The following is a 17,193-nucleotide window of genomic DNA, read 5'->3' on the forward strand; positions in this document are numbered from 1 at the left end:
ATCTTTGACCACGCAATTACAAAAACCACAATAAGTGTGGTTATGAGTCGTAATTTTAGTTCTATTAGGTGTAGTTTATTATTCTGACATTATTTATTACTTATTTTTGAACAATATTACATATCAAGAAAGAATATGTTGTTAATATAGTAAATTCTATTTTTAAAAATGACACATGTCAACATTTAAGTGGGTAACCTGTTAACCAGTGTTTGGACCCAAAATGAGCATTTTGGCTTGACAAGGCACGTTTTGGAGAAATTGAGCCAATGTCAGTGGCTCAAGCTATATATTGTCGACAAGTTCGAAATCTATATTTAGAGGCTAAATAAAGCCTACTATGGAAGCATGGAAGCATGAAAACATGAAAAGTCAACTTTAGCACATTTTCCTACTTCGGCTAGGAGAAACCGAGCTAAACAAGGAAGGAGGGGCGGCAGACTAACCAAATGAAATTCAAATGAGCTGAAACTTTCCAGATTAAATCTAGAAAGCCTAAGGATCATTTCTTATGAAGAGTGCCAGAGCTAGTTTTGAGTGGAAGACCTTCAAACAATCAGTCCAATTTTCTTGTCTAGAGAGGCTTTGGAAAACTGGACCTGTAAGAGGTCCAGCAACGTTTTCGGCCCAACCACTATATCAAAAGCTCTGAAATTTTACCAGGGTTATCTACACTCATAGTGGAACATTTCTTATGAAGAAGTCACGGTCAAAATCTGAGTGCTTGATGTAGATAAAATTGAAGGAATAAAGGAGCAGAAAGTGCTTCCTTATCTCCAAAATTCATCATTCCTTATTTCCAATTATGCCTCCTTATCTCCTTATCTCCGAAATTCATCATTTCTTATCTCCAATTAATGCTCCACTATCATTTTTTTAATGCTAAACACCTTGGCATGGTAGCCTATAAATAGAGGTTACAATGAAACACTTAAACACACAATTCACTCATCAATACATCTCTAAGATGATCTAAGTCTCTCTAGAGCAAACCTCTCTAAGAGCAACTCCTCTCCTTCTCTTTCTCTTACCGGTGATCACACTCCTAGTCCTAGTCTTCTCAGAAGCCGACTTTCAGTGCCACCAAACCCTCTGTCAACGTACTTCAGTCCTAGTCTCCTCGGGAGCCGATTGTAGTACCACGACCACAACGGTTATAGAACCAGCCAAGAAAGGGTAACGCCCTCGCAAACCAGCCAAGCTAAAGTCACGCTTTAGCAAGTTCTCTCTACTTCCCAGTGGTTCTCGCTCTGCTCGATCTACAACATCGAGTATCGATTGTGATTTTCAAGAAGATTAGCAAAAGTCCTCACCACGAGGCATAAAGAATCCCACGACGAGGTTGGTGCTCTCCTCGTCTACAATTGCTAGAAAGAAGTCAGGTCAAGGGACATCCTCGACGACCGCACCCGAACGGTGCTGGCACGCCCGCGCAGAAAAGAGACTGTTGACCAGCTGCAACAAAATTGGAGCCAAACAACCAGTTCAATAGGTTTCTATTACATTAATTTATTAAAAATAAAAAAAATAAAAAAATAAAGGTATGACATACATCAAGGTACTCTAGATGACCCCTTGACAAGCAAGATTGAGTGAAATTAGTTAGATCGACCAAGTCTTTTTATTAAACAGTACTTTTATCATACTCTTTGAAAAATCAAAAATAAAAACTAATTCAAGAACATTGGTAGTTAATCCGTCAAGAATATTAATCAAGACTAGGGAAAGACTAATCAATTCACCTGAAAAATGTTATCATCGAAGTCGTTATTTTTTGGTTCCCAATCACCTAGCTCCAAATTAAGCCACACAAACTCTCAGCAGTCATGTACGTACGTACACGAACAAACCCGTACAGCCACAGTACTAATTAAGACTCGGCCTTTCTCTCCAATCTCCATCTCCTAAAACTGTCAGAGGGAATTCCGTTTTAGATCGATGGCCGGGTTTATGAATTATTGGCCAGCTGTTTGTATAGATCATAAGGCACTCCGAGAAATTGGCCATGCCATTAAGACATTATAAAAGGTTCTTGCACTATGATGGATAGCGGGTATACAACTTATCTTCGATGGCATTCCTCAAGAAACAAAGTTTCTTGACTGGAACATAGTCTTCATAGAAGCCTTCAGTCTTTAGCTCCATATACGGATGACCATATATAGAGATGCCCTTGACCGATCATCGCATACATAATTTTTGAGCTTCTAGCCGGGAGGGATGGTTGAACAGTTGAGCTAAGAAGAGGAACATGTACGAGTTGAGCCTTTACGGAGTTTCGCTTCTTGCTTTCACCTTGCACAATGATGTCGAGTTCGGGCAGATTGCTGCTCCGAATTGGAGACAAGAAAAGGCAAACATCTATGATTTGGGATAGAAACTTAATATTGTTTCAGTGTTCATTTTCATATATACCATTTTAGAATATAGAAGATCGTAGCTGTAGTTTCTTGTCAAGCGTCTAAAACCCTTATGTTTGACCGTTTAGGGTCGGGCTGCTCTAGAGACTCTTGTACTTGACTATTGCAGTATTTTCTTATTAAAAAAAAGAAAAAAAAGAAAAAAAAGGAAGAAGAAGAGGCAGCTGGTTTTCATGTTAGAATGCCTACATGCCGTATCAGAGTTTCAGAGGTGAAAAATCCAAAGTAACTCTTTGGGCTTCCCTCATCTGGCAAGACTTTGATGTCTTGGTATGATGCGAGCCTTTTTCTTCTTGTACCTAATCTTTGTTTTTGCCAAGTAACGTACATGAACTTTGTTGGAGATAAATTGGCGAAGTTGGGCCTTTCTCTTGATTTTAGTCCGGTTTTAGCAAACACAGAGGGGGCATTACTTTTGAAACTCAATCAGGCCCTTTTAGTGCTTTGACCCTCATGTGAAAATGTGCTTCGGTTTTCTAGAACGTGCATTTGTTTCTTGGTTGTAAACATGGATCGTGTCTTTGAATCTTTTAGAAGCATTCAACCTCTTCTTTTGCCTCAATGGGCATTTTCGAATATATAAAGCTAAAAACATTACTACACTAGTTATTTACCATTTTACCACATGAGTAAAATGATTATAATTTTAAAGCATAATGCTTATAAATATATATATTTAGTTGTCAATTAAATGACTCATTTTAAGTCCGTAATTACACCATAAACGAAGTCAATGCATATAGAAATGTAATTGTACCAAATGATTTTGGTACTAGTAATATGAATTCATTTGGGTACATTGTATCCAAAACTCTTACAAAATTTTCATAATTATTTAAGCCAATGATAACTTCAACTTTCTAATGATGAAATCTAAATCTCTTTCTAAAACTTTGTTTTGTTACAGTATTATACCAATTGAAGATTCTTACGAGTGATTGTAATAGCAGTGATTAGAGCAAAATAAATAGGAGAAAAAAAATTCATTCTCGAATAAGAAGATTTTCTGTAGCATCAGCCAACAGAAAAATTCACAATAAAAAAAAAGAAGAAGAAGTGAAAATACGGAAGATCTGCTTCAACATCCCATTCCTCCCTTAATTTCGAGGAGACAACACCAGCACCCCAATTGAAGTTTTTAACCTTTTTCACAGTTTCAGTTATTTTACCACTAGACAAGAAAAGGCATATGACCGACCTTTTGCGCCGAAGCACAAACTCGACCAATAAAAAAGTAGTGACGGTGACTTCGAAAAGCCAAAAGCCAAAAACAAAGAAAAAGAAACCAGACACAGGTAAGAAGCAGTTATAAAGCAAGCAAAGACGACTCTGTAGCACGAAGCAAGCATCTCTTTCCTCTCACGCAAAAGCCACCACCAACCACCTCCCCCAACTTCCCTTCTCTTCAACAAAACCCAAAACTCAATCCATCAATCTCTAAAGACCCAAATAAACAACTCCAAAACTTGTAGCTTTACATGTCAGAGAGGGGTCTCCGGCGACGATCTCAGGTGACGGGTAGTGGCCGGAGGACCCGGCTTTCGAACGCTTCACCATCGTCGCACCGGAAGACCCCACCAGCTCGGCGATCGCCCAAGCAACGTTCCAAGCCTATAAAGATTCTCAAGCGATGCTCCTCCGAGCCTCTGCTCCGGAGCCCTGTTGCCGATTTCGGCGAGGAGGTGGTGCCGCATGTTGGTTGGGAGCTGAAGTCGGAGCCGGAGGGAGTTCTCTTCCGGCCTCAAACTTGTGTCGACGTTTTTGCGTCGTCTCCGACGTTGATGACGCCCTTCTCTCCCAATAATCATGAGGTATGCGATTAAAGTTAGATTTTTGTTTGTAAATTTTCAATCTTGTTCGTAGTTGACTGTTTGGTGAATCAAACTAATTAGCTGCACTGTGATTTAAATTTTTTTTTCTTCTTTTTTTAGATCAAGTGGGTTTTATAGTTTATTTCATTTCCTTATGCAATTTTTTATTACCATTTTGTTTTGTCTGTTTTTCTTTTGGCTTCTAGTCATATTAATCAGAATCTAAATGTGAGGCAAATGTTGATTGTGACAAATATCGCGGGTCTGAAAATAGAAAAATACTTTTGAACTGAACGACAGGAATTACATAGAAGATTTCAGTAAAATGTGGTAAGAGAAATTATCCAAGATATGTAAACTGTGACGTCTTATATCATTGCTCCTCAAAGACGAAAATATGAAGAAAATTTCGAGAAAATTGTGGATATTTTCGACCATGACAAGAATGCAAAAGAAATATCCTTGTATCTTTTCGTTTTGGGCAAATATTTCGTTAGAACTTGAGGTTCGTAATCCACACTGCCTGCAATTAATGCATAACCAATGCAGCATTGGCCCTCTTGATGATTTTCATTTACTGTGGAGTATTGTGATTTTGATATTCAATTAATGCATAATCAATTCAATCTTTATTTCAAAAAAATTGATGTAGGCATGACTAGATTCAAAGTTCCGATAGATATGTATGGGTTAAGGAGCTGAGAGGTAGTGTTTGAAATGCAGGCATACAAGAAAGATGCAAAGGTGGTCTTGAATGTTTCGGTTGAAGGAAGTCCAGGACCGGTGAGGGCCTTGGTGAAGTTGGGATCTACAGTGGAAGAGACTATCAAGCTTGTTGTAGACAAATATACTAAAGAAGGGAGAACTCCCAAGCTTCTTAAGGATGAGGCATCGTCCTTTGAGTTACACCAGTCCTACTTCAGCCTTCAAAGTAAGTCAAAATCATATAGTTATTCATGTTCTATTAACTTTTTTTTTTCTTGGAGTTGCTCTGCCAGATTGTAGAATTAATAGTTTGATAGTTTGAGAGATAATATTCAGAGAATTTTAACTGGTGAACTATTTATTAGGGATTGTGTGGATCAAACACAGTTGAGATCAAATACGTGAACGTGTAACATTGGTTATGTTAAGAGGGATAGTTCCAAAGTTGCACCAAGACATTTTAGTTAAACCAATGCAAAATTACATGTAAAGATGACAAACTTATCCGTTTCTAAGAAGTTGCGAGCTCTGAAACCACTGAAAAACGAGAACAAGAAGTGGTGCATTGAACAATGTGCTTGATTTTGTTGGTTTCCAACTAGGATTAGATCTTTATTCAGAACTCTTTTAATTGAACAGGTTTGGATAAATCAGACTTAATTGGGGATGTTGGTAGCAGAAGCTTCTATCTTCGAAAAAGCAGCAGCAATAATGGAGGATCAAGTACTTCTTTGGAAGTCATTCCTGTGAGAGCAAACTCTCCTCCACCTGCTCTGCGTCCTGGATTGTTACTTCCAAATTTTATTGCTCGTAGACTCCGTAAATTTGTTAGAAGAACTCATAGACTTTGGAAGGTCATAGTCTGTATGCGATGAGGAGATTATGTACAAAGAAAGGACCATTGCTACAGACTTTAGAGTAACACAAAATATTATTCCTGTTACTCTAGAATGAACCTCTCTAATGCAGATGTCCAACGAACCACGTCTGTGACATGTATCAGCAACTTCTCTTCTCCTTCTGAATTTGATTTATGCAAATGCTGTAAATATGTCCTTATTGGACGATCATTTATCTCATAGCTGAATAACCTCAAATAGAGATCACAATTGTTCATATGTATCGAACTTGAATACAAGGAACATTTGCTATTTGTTTGGCTTGATCCAAGAGTGTATTATGCCTACAAGATCGACTCAAATATTTATTACTGGAATGGTTCTTGTAATGTGATCTTTTTACTATTCCTATGGCTTCAGAAGCTAGGAACTAAAGCTGCGGGGTATAGGAACTGAACTGGGGTGACTTTTTTGTTTTGTTTTGGCAATCAGTGGTGACTTTATACGGGAAGTGGGAACTAGAGCAGTTATAACTCCTTTATAAGAGGGCAAACTACGAGTTATATCCGTTATCCATATTACTCTACTGCTGATTGTTCAGCATATGGCTATTTGTTGAAAATGTCTCACTTGCTGGATGCAAAATCCCCTACTATTTGCCATGATGAATAGAGCTCAACCTTTATATGTGATATGACCCCTTCCTAGCATCAGTACCGTTAATGCTGCTAGGATGAACCTCAAGCAGGGGATCAGTATACCTTAATAGCACCAGTATTGTGAATAGATAGAGCTCAATCTTTAACAATACTGAGAGGAAAGAAGTATGAGTTTGCTTGCTGAGAGCTCAACCTAGAAGTTAATGGTTAACCTAGCTGTCTTACTGTTTACCTCACTCTTGTAGTCAGTCCTGGCTATGAACAGGAGAAGAACTGAATCAACTAGGACAGTGAGCCGATCATTTCTCCAAAACAAGAAAAAATGGAGGGGGACAACAATAACCCAAACAACAACCCAAGCAACATTAAGCAAAAAGAGCCTCGCAAAGACAAGGGGCCTCCCCACTACGCTCAATCAAACTACCCACCGCCACCAAAGTATGACAAAACTACCCAAGACACAAGCGCAAGGACGCAAAGTCCGACAAGAAGAAGGTGAGCACTAGCTAAGATCGGGATAGGGATTAGGGATAGGATAGCGATAAGTTTATTTTTAGTTTTTATTATTTATGCATGTCGTCCTAGCTTCGCTTTGACTGTTGTGAACGACGGGAGAGCAGATGGTGTTGGTGGACTGGACCGGACCAACTGAATGGGCCTTGGGTGGACTTGTTGTGGTGGCTGCCCTAGTTGGGCTTTGAGTTTTGGGCTAGGACTTTGGCCCTAGTGCATTAATTATGTATTAGCTTAGTCTTTTACAATAAAGTTCATGTTAGGAAGCTAATGCACGTTATGTGCACTCTATGTATTTCTAGCGCCTCTGGAGTAGTATCAAAGGAGGATCTCCGCTATGTCTACGTCCATGACATGTCTAATGAGTGGGTCTATTTCTATGTATCACTGTGGGTACTACCACTATCTTCTTGTCTGTCTGTACATGGCAGCGGAAGGGTATGTAACGGCCTATTCTGGCTTTAGATAAATATATCTATCAGCACCCGGATTTGGGTTTGGTTCAAAAAAATTAAGTTTTTATGTTCCTAGCTAGTTAATTTTTAGTATGCTATCTTCCTCCCTCCCGAATTGTATTACTATTTTAATCAATTAAAAGAAAGATATTGTCTTATGTGCATGGCCTTTCTTGGTGATTTGTGTTAACTTCATTAATAAAGCCCTTGTTTGATTTAAAAATTTCAAAGCAAGTAATTTTGTTTTGGCTAATGGATGTCTTAAATCCAAAGGCCACAAACTTGTGTAAAAAATTGTGTTAAAAAATATGATGCGATTGAACTTGACCCGTATTAGTGAATTGCACATGTTTTTCAAATATATTTCAAAATATGAAATCGATGACTTGTGAACTTCATGCAACAAAAAAAAAAAAAAAAAAAAATTACATTATCATCAATAGACTTCCTAGTAGAGTGCTTGGTTTCAAATCTCCTCTAAAGGGAGAAAGATTGATCTATCTCACTTAAAGGTCTCTGGCTGCACATGCTTTGTTCATATTTAAGCTCATCAACGTGATAAACTTGATCCTAGAGCCAATAAGTGTGTTTTTCTAGGATACTCATCCACACAAAGGGGTATAAATGCTACAACTATGCTACTAGGAAGCTTATTGTTTCCAGGGACGTGAGATTTGATGAAGTAACTCCCTATTTCACTAAGAAACCATGTGATATTGGTCAGGGGGAGTTTCTATCTTATCCGTTTCCAAGTCCTAATCTTCCTGTTGATGAGGATTGCAACTTGCCTGTCAATCCTGATCTTCCTGTTGATGAGGATTGCAACTCGTCTATCAATCCTGATATTCCAGTTCAAGAAGTTCCAGCTGTAATCTCTGATTCAGAAATTGATATGCAATCTGATGTTGAGTCTTCCTCTCCACCAGCAGTTATTCTTCGTAGAAACCCTTTGGTATCTCCACCTACAGTTGTTCTTCGTAGAAATCCTCCACGACAACGAGGTCCTCCGTCAAAGCTTAATGACTATAAAACCTACACTGCAAGGTATCCGATGACACACTTTATATCTTATAAGAATTTTTCCTCTGCTCATTCTGCTTTTCTAAGTGATTGTACTCATGAACCTCAAAGTTTTGAGGAAGCTAATTAGCTTGATGTATGGAAGCAAGCTATGGCAGATGAACTTCAAGCACTTCATGACAATAATACATGGTGTGTTGTTCGAATTCCTAAAGGGAAGAAGGTTGTAGGCAGTCGTTGGGTTTACAAAACGAAGCTTCATTCAGATGGTTCTGTGGAGAGACATAAGGCTCGTTTGGTAGCTCATGGTTTTACTCAAACATATGGAGTAGACTACAAGGAGACTTTTGCTCCTGTTGCTAAAATGAGTACAATGAGAGTTTTGTTATCAGTTGCAGTCAATCATGCTTGGCCTCTATATCAAATGGATGTAAAAAATGTGTTTTTACATGGTGATCTTGAAGAAAAGGTTTACATGAAGTTGCCTCCCAGTCATCCTCAATCTCATGATCCCAAGATAGTATGCAAGCTTCATAAGTCTATTTATGGCTTAAAGCAATCTCCTCGTGCTTGGTATGCCAAGCTCAGTTCAGTACTTGAGGAAGTTGGTTTTCAAAGAAGCAATGCAGATTCTTCTTTGTTTGTTCGGATTGGTTCAACTAGTAAGCTTGTGGTACTCATCTATGTTGATGATTTAATTGTGACAGGTGACAATGTTGAAGAGATTAATACTCTCAAGCAATCTTTGCGAAATAGGTTTGCTTTGAAAGATTTGGGCATTCTCAAATATTTTCTTGGTATAGAAGTGGCCACTTCTCAGAAAGGTCTTTTTCTAAACCAAAGAAAATATGTTCCTGATCTTTTACAAGATACTGATCTGCAGGACTGCAAGCCAGCTTGCACTCCTCTTGACAGCAAGCTCCAATTTGATGTACAAGGTGAGCCTCTCCTGAATGTGAGCTATTATCAAAGGCTGGTAGTTAAACTTATTTATCGTACCATTACTCGTCCCGATATAGCTTATGCAGTAAGCATTGTCAGTCATTTCATGCATTCTCCCACTTTGGCTCATCTTCACATTGTTAAACGAATTCTTCGTTATCTCAAAGGCTCTGTTGGAACAGGTGTTTTGATTAAAAACAATGGTAACACTCAAATCATGGGTTACACAGATGCTGATTGGGCAGGGAACTCTCTTGATTGTAAATCAACTACCGGTTTCTGCACATTTGTTGGTGGTAACTTAGTTACCTGGAAAAGCAAGAAGCAGACAGTTGTTGCTCTCTCTAGTGTAGAGGCGGCTGAATATAGAGCTATGGCTTCCACTGCTTGTGAGCTCATTTGGTAAAAAGGTCTCCTATCTGATTTGGGGTTTCCTAGTAGTCAACCAATGTCCCTTTTTTGTGACAATCAAGCTACAATGCATATTGCTTCTAATCCGGTTTTTCATGAAAGAACCAAGCATATAGAAGTTGATTATCACTACATTCGAGCTCAAGTCCAATCCAAGATCATTGATACTCACTACACCCGAAGCCATGATCAGTTAGCTGATATTTTCACCAAATCCCTTCCCACTGCTCAGTTTCACATAATTTTGGGCAAGCTTGGATCAATGAATCCCCTTAATCCAGCTTGAGGGGGAGTATTGGAAGTATGGTTGCAGTATGGCTATTTCTCCTACAACCTTACTTTCTACTGTTAATAGTTTACCTTAGTTGTTAGAGTTGTTTAGCTAAGTTATGGTTGGGTTGTCCCTTAAATTAAGGATCAGCTTTTCTGTTTCTTTTTCTCCTCTTTGTGTATATACAAAGTTTCTGTCTTGTTTTCTTCCAGCTCAACCTCTATATCTGATATGAGCACTTCATAGCATCTGTAATAACCGGATTTTTTTATAATTAATCAAAAGCAAGGAACATGATCATTTCATTCTTTACCTTTCATGATGATTGTCGATTAGAGCACTATGAATTGTTGCCGACACTCGATCGACCGACAGCAGAAACTTAATTCCTTTCCTTTCTATTTCTCTCTCGTTCTCTCTCTCGTTTCCTCTCGTCACAGTCGAAGAAACAAAACAGAGCTTTGTTCATCGTGCTGCACCGTCCACCACAGACCACCAAACAACCTCAGACCACCTTCCACGGCTTCGCCTCGACCTTGCGCAGCTACCGGAGGTAACCTTGCGCGGCGGCACGGCCGGCAGCGACGGCGGCGACCCCGAGTCCGGTTTAGCTCGTTTTCGTTCCAAACTCGATATCTCGAGCTACAGAGCACCATTTCACTTGATTCTTGGCTCATTGAGCTCGCCTCATCTTCCTATACAAGCACCAAGAAGGATCGGAACTGGATCGAACGTTTTCACGTTCGTCGGAGCTCGACCCGTGCGGATCGAACAACCAACCTTCGGATCAAGATATCTCGAGCTATACACGATCGTTTCTTGTGATTCTTGGCTTGTTGAGTTCATAAGGAAGTTCTGAACAATTCTCCAGAAGGGATCGAGGCGTGAGGTTGTAGTTTTCACGTCGATTTTGGAGCTCGCCGGTTTCTGGAAAAATTCCGGCCACCGACTGATTTTTGGTACATTTCGATCCCTTCCTGTCATTTTTTGGTCTTGTGCTAGTTATGAAAAGTGTCCAGAATGAGAAAACGAAGGGGACAAGCACAGCCCCGATACCAATTGTGGTGGTCGGCGGTGGCTCTGTCCCTAACTCCGGCGGCCCTTTCCGGCCACCTCCGGAGGTCAAAAATTTAGTTTCTGTCCATTTTATGATTCTATGTTTCGATACGATCATTTCGGCGTATTATACGCATTTTTCGGTTATCGTATGAATTAGTTATGAATTTTGAGATTTCGATCGATTTCGATCGTTAGATTTATGATCTGTGGAATTAGGACCGTCAGATGAACCTATAATTTTGATATGATGATCGTATGACTGCCCCAGAGGCTTTGTGTGGTCATGGGCGAAGATCCGACCGTTGGATCTTCGTATAATTGCTAAACAGTGATTAGGGAGGCGATTCGTGAGAATCCGTCCGTTGGATTTTCGTATAAATTAGCGGAGATGTTAGTAAGGACGATTCAGGAAGATCCGACCGTTGGATCTTCGTAATGATTTTTGGAGGATGATCCTAAAGGCGATCTGTGAGGATCCGACCGTTGGATCATCATTTGATTTCGATCCGACCGTTGGATCATCATTTAATTTCGATCCGACCGTTGGATTGTCGTTTGATTTTGTCTTTGAGTTATTGGCTAAGTTAAGGTCATGTTTGATTAGGTGATCGACGGTTGGATTTGGCGGACGATTCGTGAAATTGTATTTTGAGCTGTTAAGAAGACGCAGCGGGAATTTAGAGGTGAGTAAACCTCACGTGGTTCATATTACGAACCGAATAAATTTAATTACCTTATTTTGTCGTAATTGCGTGAAAATATTTATGGAATAAATATTTGTTTTAAAATCATATGGACTTGATCAACTACGGTCCATGGGTAAGTAAAATGATTTTTACTATACAAATGAATTTCTCGGTTTTATTGCATGTGAACTATAGTTGGTATTAGTGGTCATTCCTGAGTGGGTGATTACGTATATATATATTTACGTGATTATATGTGGAATGGTGTGACATTGAAGGGTGTGGAATTTGGGATGATTAAATTATTATGAATTGACATGTGACTTACCATATTTATATGTGATGAACATGATTGATGAGTTCTTGTTAATATTCATGATTTACATTGGAGGATGTATAGAGTTAGAGAATGTAGGGTTCTGAGGATGAGGTGTCCGAAGTTCGACGGTTAAGGATAACCGGAGTGTTTGTGTGCTGAGGACGGGGATGTCCAAGGTGCGACGGTTTATTATTAACCGAAGTTGTGTGCTGAGGACGGGGATGTCCAAAGCGCGACGGTTTATTATTAACCGAAGTATATGGTGCTGAGGACGGGGATGTCCAAAGCGCGACGGTTTATTATTAACCGAAGTATGTCGCATTTCTTGCACCTAGGCCAAGGTGACTGGTAGCGATGTGGTTAGAGCTCTAACGTGCTGTTGGGATGGACCAAAGTGGTGTTATGTGGGTTGGGTTTTTGCAGGACCAGTGTGGTGTATTGTGATTTGAGGATTGTGAAAATGTATTCCTTGTGGTTTTACATGAGTGGTTTGATGTCTCTTTGCAGACGTAATACTGTTGAATTTTACTTGAACTGAAATTTAATAAATCAACAGTTCTTTCTTTTTACTCATACGGGCTGTCAAAAGCTTACCGGGTTTTGTGTTGTTGCAATCCCGGTACACTATTCAAACGGTGTAGCGGATAACCCTGCAGGTCAGGAGAACCAGGACGGTGATCGGGCAGCTTAGAGTAGTGTTATGTGAATTACAGCATTATATTGTGAGGTTTGTTATGCTCATTTAGAGCTTTACAATTTTACTTTGTAAGAGTGAATTGTAATAATTAACTCGAGGTTTTCGAGTTTTGTGTTGAGTGGCGAGTGGTGTGTTTGTTTCTGAGAAAAAAATTCAGAACGTTATTTGTATTAATTGTTTATTCATGTTTCGGATTTGAATTGGTTATTCAAAATTCGGGGCGTGACAGCATCAGTATTGTTAATGCTGCTAGGATGAACCTTAAGCAGGGGATCAGTATACTAAGATAGCACCAGTATTGTGAATAGAAAGAGCTCAATCTTTAACAATACTGAGAGGTAAGAAGTATGAGTTTGCTTGTTGAGAGCTCAACTTAGAAGTTAATGGTTAACCGAGCTGTCTTACTGTTCACCTCACTCTCTTGTAGTTAGTCCTGGCTATGAACAGGAGAGTTCTTGAATCAACTAGGACAGTGAGCTTGTGATTTCTTCAACGAAGATTGGGGCACATGATTATATTCTTTCCTCTTCTGATTCATGTTTTCAACTTTTAGTTTTACTCATGTTTCTTTTCAATACAGTTAGTTAGATGCAACCACATTATTCCTTCCTTAGGGGAAACATTCCAGATGCTCTGAGGAAACTTCAGGTACTAAAAATCAATATTTTATTTTTAAGCTTATGTTCGGAATAACAAAAAAAAAAAAAAAAAACCTCTAGCTGTTATACAATTAGAGAAAAGGATACTAGAATGAAGCTGGAATGTATGTAATCTGATGGAATCAAACCTTTTCTAAATCTCGGAGTAGTAAAGAATATCGCAGTTCACGTTTTCTTTTTACCATAAATTAACGTTCAGATGGTGAATTATAAATTGTACATTCACAAACACAAAGCTTGAACCTTGTTCATCAACCGGTACACTTTACGATCCAGTTTTAACCTCCTGGCAACTGTTATAGGATCTTCATTTCTAAGAAAACAACCTTCCACAACTGACCTGAACAACCTTAATTCTGCAGCTGAAGTCCCTACTGCAACAATAATGTATCCATTTATATAAATGTCACACTTCAACAGCGTCCGAGTGCCTGTGAGTTTTGCCACAAACGTTCCCCGTTTTCCCTGTTTTTAACATACTTATCCTTCTCGTATACCAATTTTGCACAAAGCCCACCATTGTGAAACCCAGTCTTGATGACTTCATGTAGCACACTGCCATTAGTATTTCTACTGCCTTGGTTGCTGGAATACTAGTTCGATTACTTGCCATAAGTTCAAGAACAACCCCAACCTTGACTATAGTATCTGGATTCATTGTCTTTCTGGTGGTTGAAATTGTCAAGCGACGCCCAGCCGTGTTCAATGTGCATGAAATGCCATGCCCATGTAAAAACCACTGCACAAACGGCCAAGCTTCTTGCACCTCAGTTTCTCGGCCTGTTTAGATAGGCAAAAGGTAAGAGGTTACTTCAAGCATGCCATATGAATCCAAGCAAGGGCCACACTTCTCATCCATTCCCATGCGATTGACGTTTGGGTCCCAAATCAGTTTCCCTTCTCCAAAAAGAGTTTTCTCATCTCACTAATGCAAGTTTCCGGATTCATGTGGTTAACATGCAATGCAGTCGACGACAATCTTCCTGACTAGCACGAACGACCGAGATACACCCACAACAGCAATTAAGAGTGTTGTCGTTGAGAAAAAGTTTACAACACGTCAATGCTGTAAGTGCCTCTAGGGAGCAAGCAAGACATTCCCGCTGCTTAACAAATTGTTCATTCTTGATCCCAAATTGGGAGCAAAGTCCACCTTTCTTGATTCCCGATCTTGATGAGGATATGACATCCTAGTGTTTCTATTGCCATATGTGGTGGAACGTGAGTTGTTGTCAAAAGTTCAACGAGACGCTTAGCCATCTCAAAATAATTTCGGTCCTCAGTCCTGGTTGTTGACACTGTCATGCAACGTTCAGGTAGATTCAAAGCGCATGCAATGCCATACTCTTCTAGAGACAATTCCACCATCGGCCAAATGTCTTGCAAACTTGTCATCTTGTTTTTCATGGAAGAATGCAGAGAAAGAGGTCTCGTTCCAAGAAGAAGAAGGGTCAGACTTGTCGATCTCCATGCAGTCAACTTTCTGCGCCATATCATTGTTCTCCATCGTCACAGACTCAAGGTGTGGTTTGAAACACATGCAGAAGACACTACAACAAAAAGTCTCTTTAGCGACCAAGTTTTTCGCGAGGAATTTATTTTCCTCACTAAATATCACATTTCACGAGGAATAATTAAGTTCCTCACTAAATGCCATGGGTTTTTTACGAGGAACATATTTTCCTCCCTATATATCACTTTCTACGACAAATATTTCAGTTCATCACTAAAGGTGACCACAATTTGGTCTTTCACATCGTCGTGTTATTAGCGAGGAAATATGAGACTTCAGTGACGAATTTTTTCATCGCAAAAACAACATTCAACGAGGAAATAATGATTTCGTCGTTATTTGTTTGGCGGCAAATTGTTTAGGACCCGCCTAATTTGATGGCGACAAAAATATGGTTTCCTCGCTGAAAATCTATTTTCTACGAGAAACCATTTCCTCGTTAAAAGAAACAATTAGCGATGAAATAACACTTTTCTCGTTATTAGTTTGGCGGATAATTGAGTAAGGCCCGCCAAATTCATTGGCGACAAAACTATGGGTTTCTCGCTAAAAGTCTATGTTCTACGAGGAACCATTTCCTCATTAAAAGAAACAATTAGCGAGGAAATAACACTTTCCTCGTTATTAGTTTGGCGGATAATTGAGTAAAACCCGCTAAATTCATTGGCGACAAAACTATGGTTTTCTCGCTAAAAGTCTATGTTCTATGAGGAACCATTTCCTCGTTAAAAGAAACAATTAGCGAGGAAATAACACTTTCCTCGTTATTAGTTTGGCGGATAATTGAGTAAAACCCGCTAAATTCATTAGTGACAAAACTATGGTTTCCTCGCTAAAAGTCTATATTCATCGAGGAATGATTTCCTCACCAAAAGAAGCAATTAATGAGGAAATAACGCTTTCCTCGTTATTAGTTTGGTAGAAAATTGTGTTAACTTAGCGTAAGGAACAGATTTTCATATTTTGATCACTTTTCAATCGCATATTCACATCTTAACCGTTCAATTTTTAGGTATATATGAGTAGATCACTTTTGCAAATTTTTAGCAAAATTGATGATCGTTAAGGCATCTAAAAATGCAATTTACACGAACGGTTCAGGTTGGACAGATTCTGTTTGTTCGTGTAAATTGCAGTTTTGGATGCCTTAACGATCATCAATTTGACTGAAAATTTGCAGAGATGATATATTCATATATACCTAAAAACTGAACGGTTAAGATGTGAATATGTGATCAAAAAGTGGTCAAAATATGGAAATCCGTTCCTTAAGCTAAGTTAAGAACCTCCTTAGCGGAGGAAGATTCTATATATATATATATATATATATTCTCACTCCTCAATTCCTTCCCTCTAATCTTCCGCTCACTACACACACATATATATTTAAATAACTTATTCTCACTCCTCAATTCCTTCTCCTTAATCTTCTGCTCACTTTGCATACTTGACGTTTCCACTAAGGGACTCTTCTTTATGCATATTACTATATTACATGTGACTCACTATGTAATTCCAATTCAAATGCTCTAGTTTTATAACTCTCTTTTAAGATGTAGAACTTAGAAGAAAAGTAGACGATCACACTATGTTCAATATGATCATCATGATAATTCATGATAATTAATAACTAAATGGTACTCAATTTAGCTTAAAGTTTTACAAAAATGATCTAGGAGTGATGTCCTAAGGAACTATTTAGATCATCGAAATAAAATTCTATAGAAGATCTCGCACCAGACATTAGATTATTGATACTATGCAAAGTTGCAAATTAATTTATTTTGACATGTTCAAGATTTGGGTCTCTATTGTATAATACAAGACCTTTTTCAAATTGAAAATCATTTAGTTAGCTATAATCATGACTTAAGCCATGAAACCTTAAACCCTATACCCTATACCCTAAACCACAAACCCTGAAGTAAAGCGGGCTTTCAAAACACAAACGAAATTAAAAGCAAAACATTTAAAAATTCTAAGCGGCAATAAAAACAGAAACGCACCTGTTTGCCAAAATGAAAAATCAAATAAAAAGAGAGACACTACCAAAAAACCCCAATTCTCTCTCTCTCTCTCTCTCTCTCTCTCTCTCTCTCTCTCTCTCTCTCTCTCTCTCTCTCTCTCTCTCTCTCTCTCTCTCTCTCTCTCACTATCACCACCGTCTTTAGAAGCTTTGGGAATTGGATGGTGTTTGGCAAAAATAAATAGTGT

At 38.8% G+C, this 17,193-nt stretch overlaps 2 protein-coding genes across 2 annotated transcripts; both read left to right on the forward strand.

Moving 5' to 3' along the window:
* Positions 1–3,678: 3,678 nt before the first annotated feature.
* Positions 3,679–6,152, forward strand: LOC133706817 (uncharacterized protein At4g22758). The gene is made up of 3 exons (XM_062132366.1): positions 3,679–4,231; positions 4,955–5,162; positions 5,576–6,152. Exons 1-3 carry the CDS (start codon positions 3,899–3,901, stop codon positions 5,809–5,811), a joined length of 777 nt encoding a protein of 258 aa, XP_061988350.1. The 5' UTR covers positions 3,679–3,898; the 3' UTR covers positions 5,812–6,152.
* A 2,421-nt stretch (positions 6,153–8,573) lies between these two features.
* On the forward strand, positions 8,574–9,770 carry LOC133744842 (uncharacterized mitochondrial protein AtMg00810-like). Its single transcript, XM_062172875.1, has one exon. It carries the CDS (start codon positions 8,574–8,576, stop codon positions 9,768–9,770), a length of 1,197 nt encoding a protein of 398 aa, XP_062028859.1.
* The last annotated feature ends 7,423 nt before the right edge of the window (positions 9,771–17,193 follow it).

The sequence above is a fragment of the Rosa rugosa genome, chromosome 4, assembly GCF_958449725.1.
Source record: "Rosa rugosa chromosome 4, drRosRugo1.1, whole genome shotgun sequence".
Taxonomy (NCBI): domain Eukaryota; kingdom Viridiplantae; phylum Streptophyta; class Magnoliopsida; order Rosales; family Rosaceae; genus Rosa; species Rosa rugosa.

Bases quoted from the DNA above. Each gene is read 5' to 3' on its own strand.
- LOC133706817 (XM_062132366.1), top strand. From the start codon at position 3,899: ATGTCAGAGAGGGGTCTCCGGCGACGATCTCAGGTGACGGGTAGTGGC. The intron at 4,232-4,954 runs GTATGCGATTAA...TTTGAAATGCAG, and splicing joins TCTCTCCCAATAATCATGAG to GCATACAAGAAAGATGCAAA. The intron at 5,163-5,575 runs GTAAGTCAAAAT...TTAATTGAACAG, and splicing joins GTCCTACTTCAGCCTTCAAA to GTTTGGATAAATCAGACTTA.
- LOC133744842 (XM_062172875.1), top strand. From the start codon at position 8,574: ATGGCAGATGAACTTCAAGCACTTCATGACAATAATACATGGTGTGTT.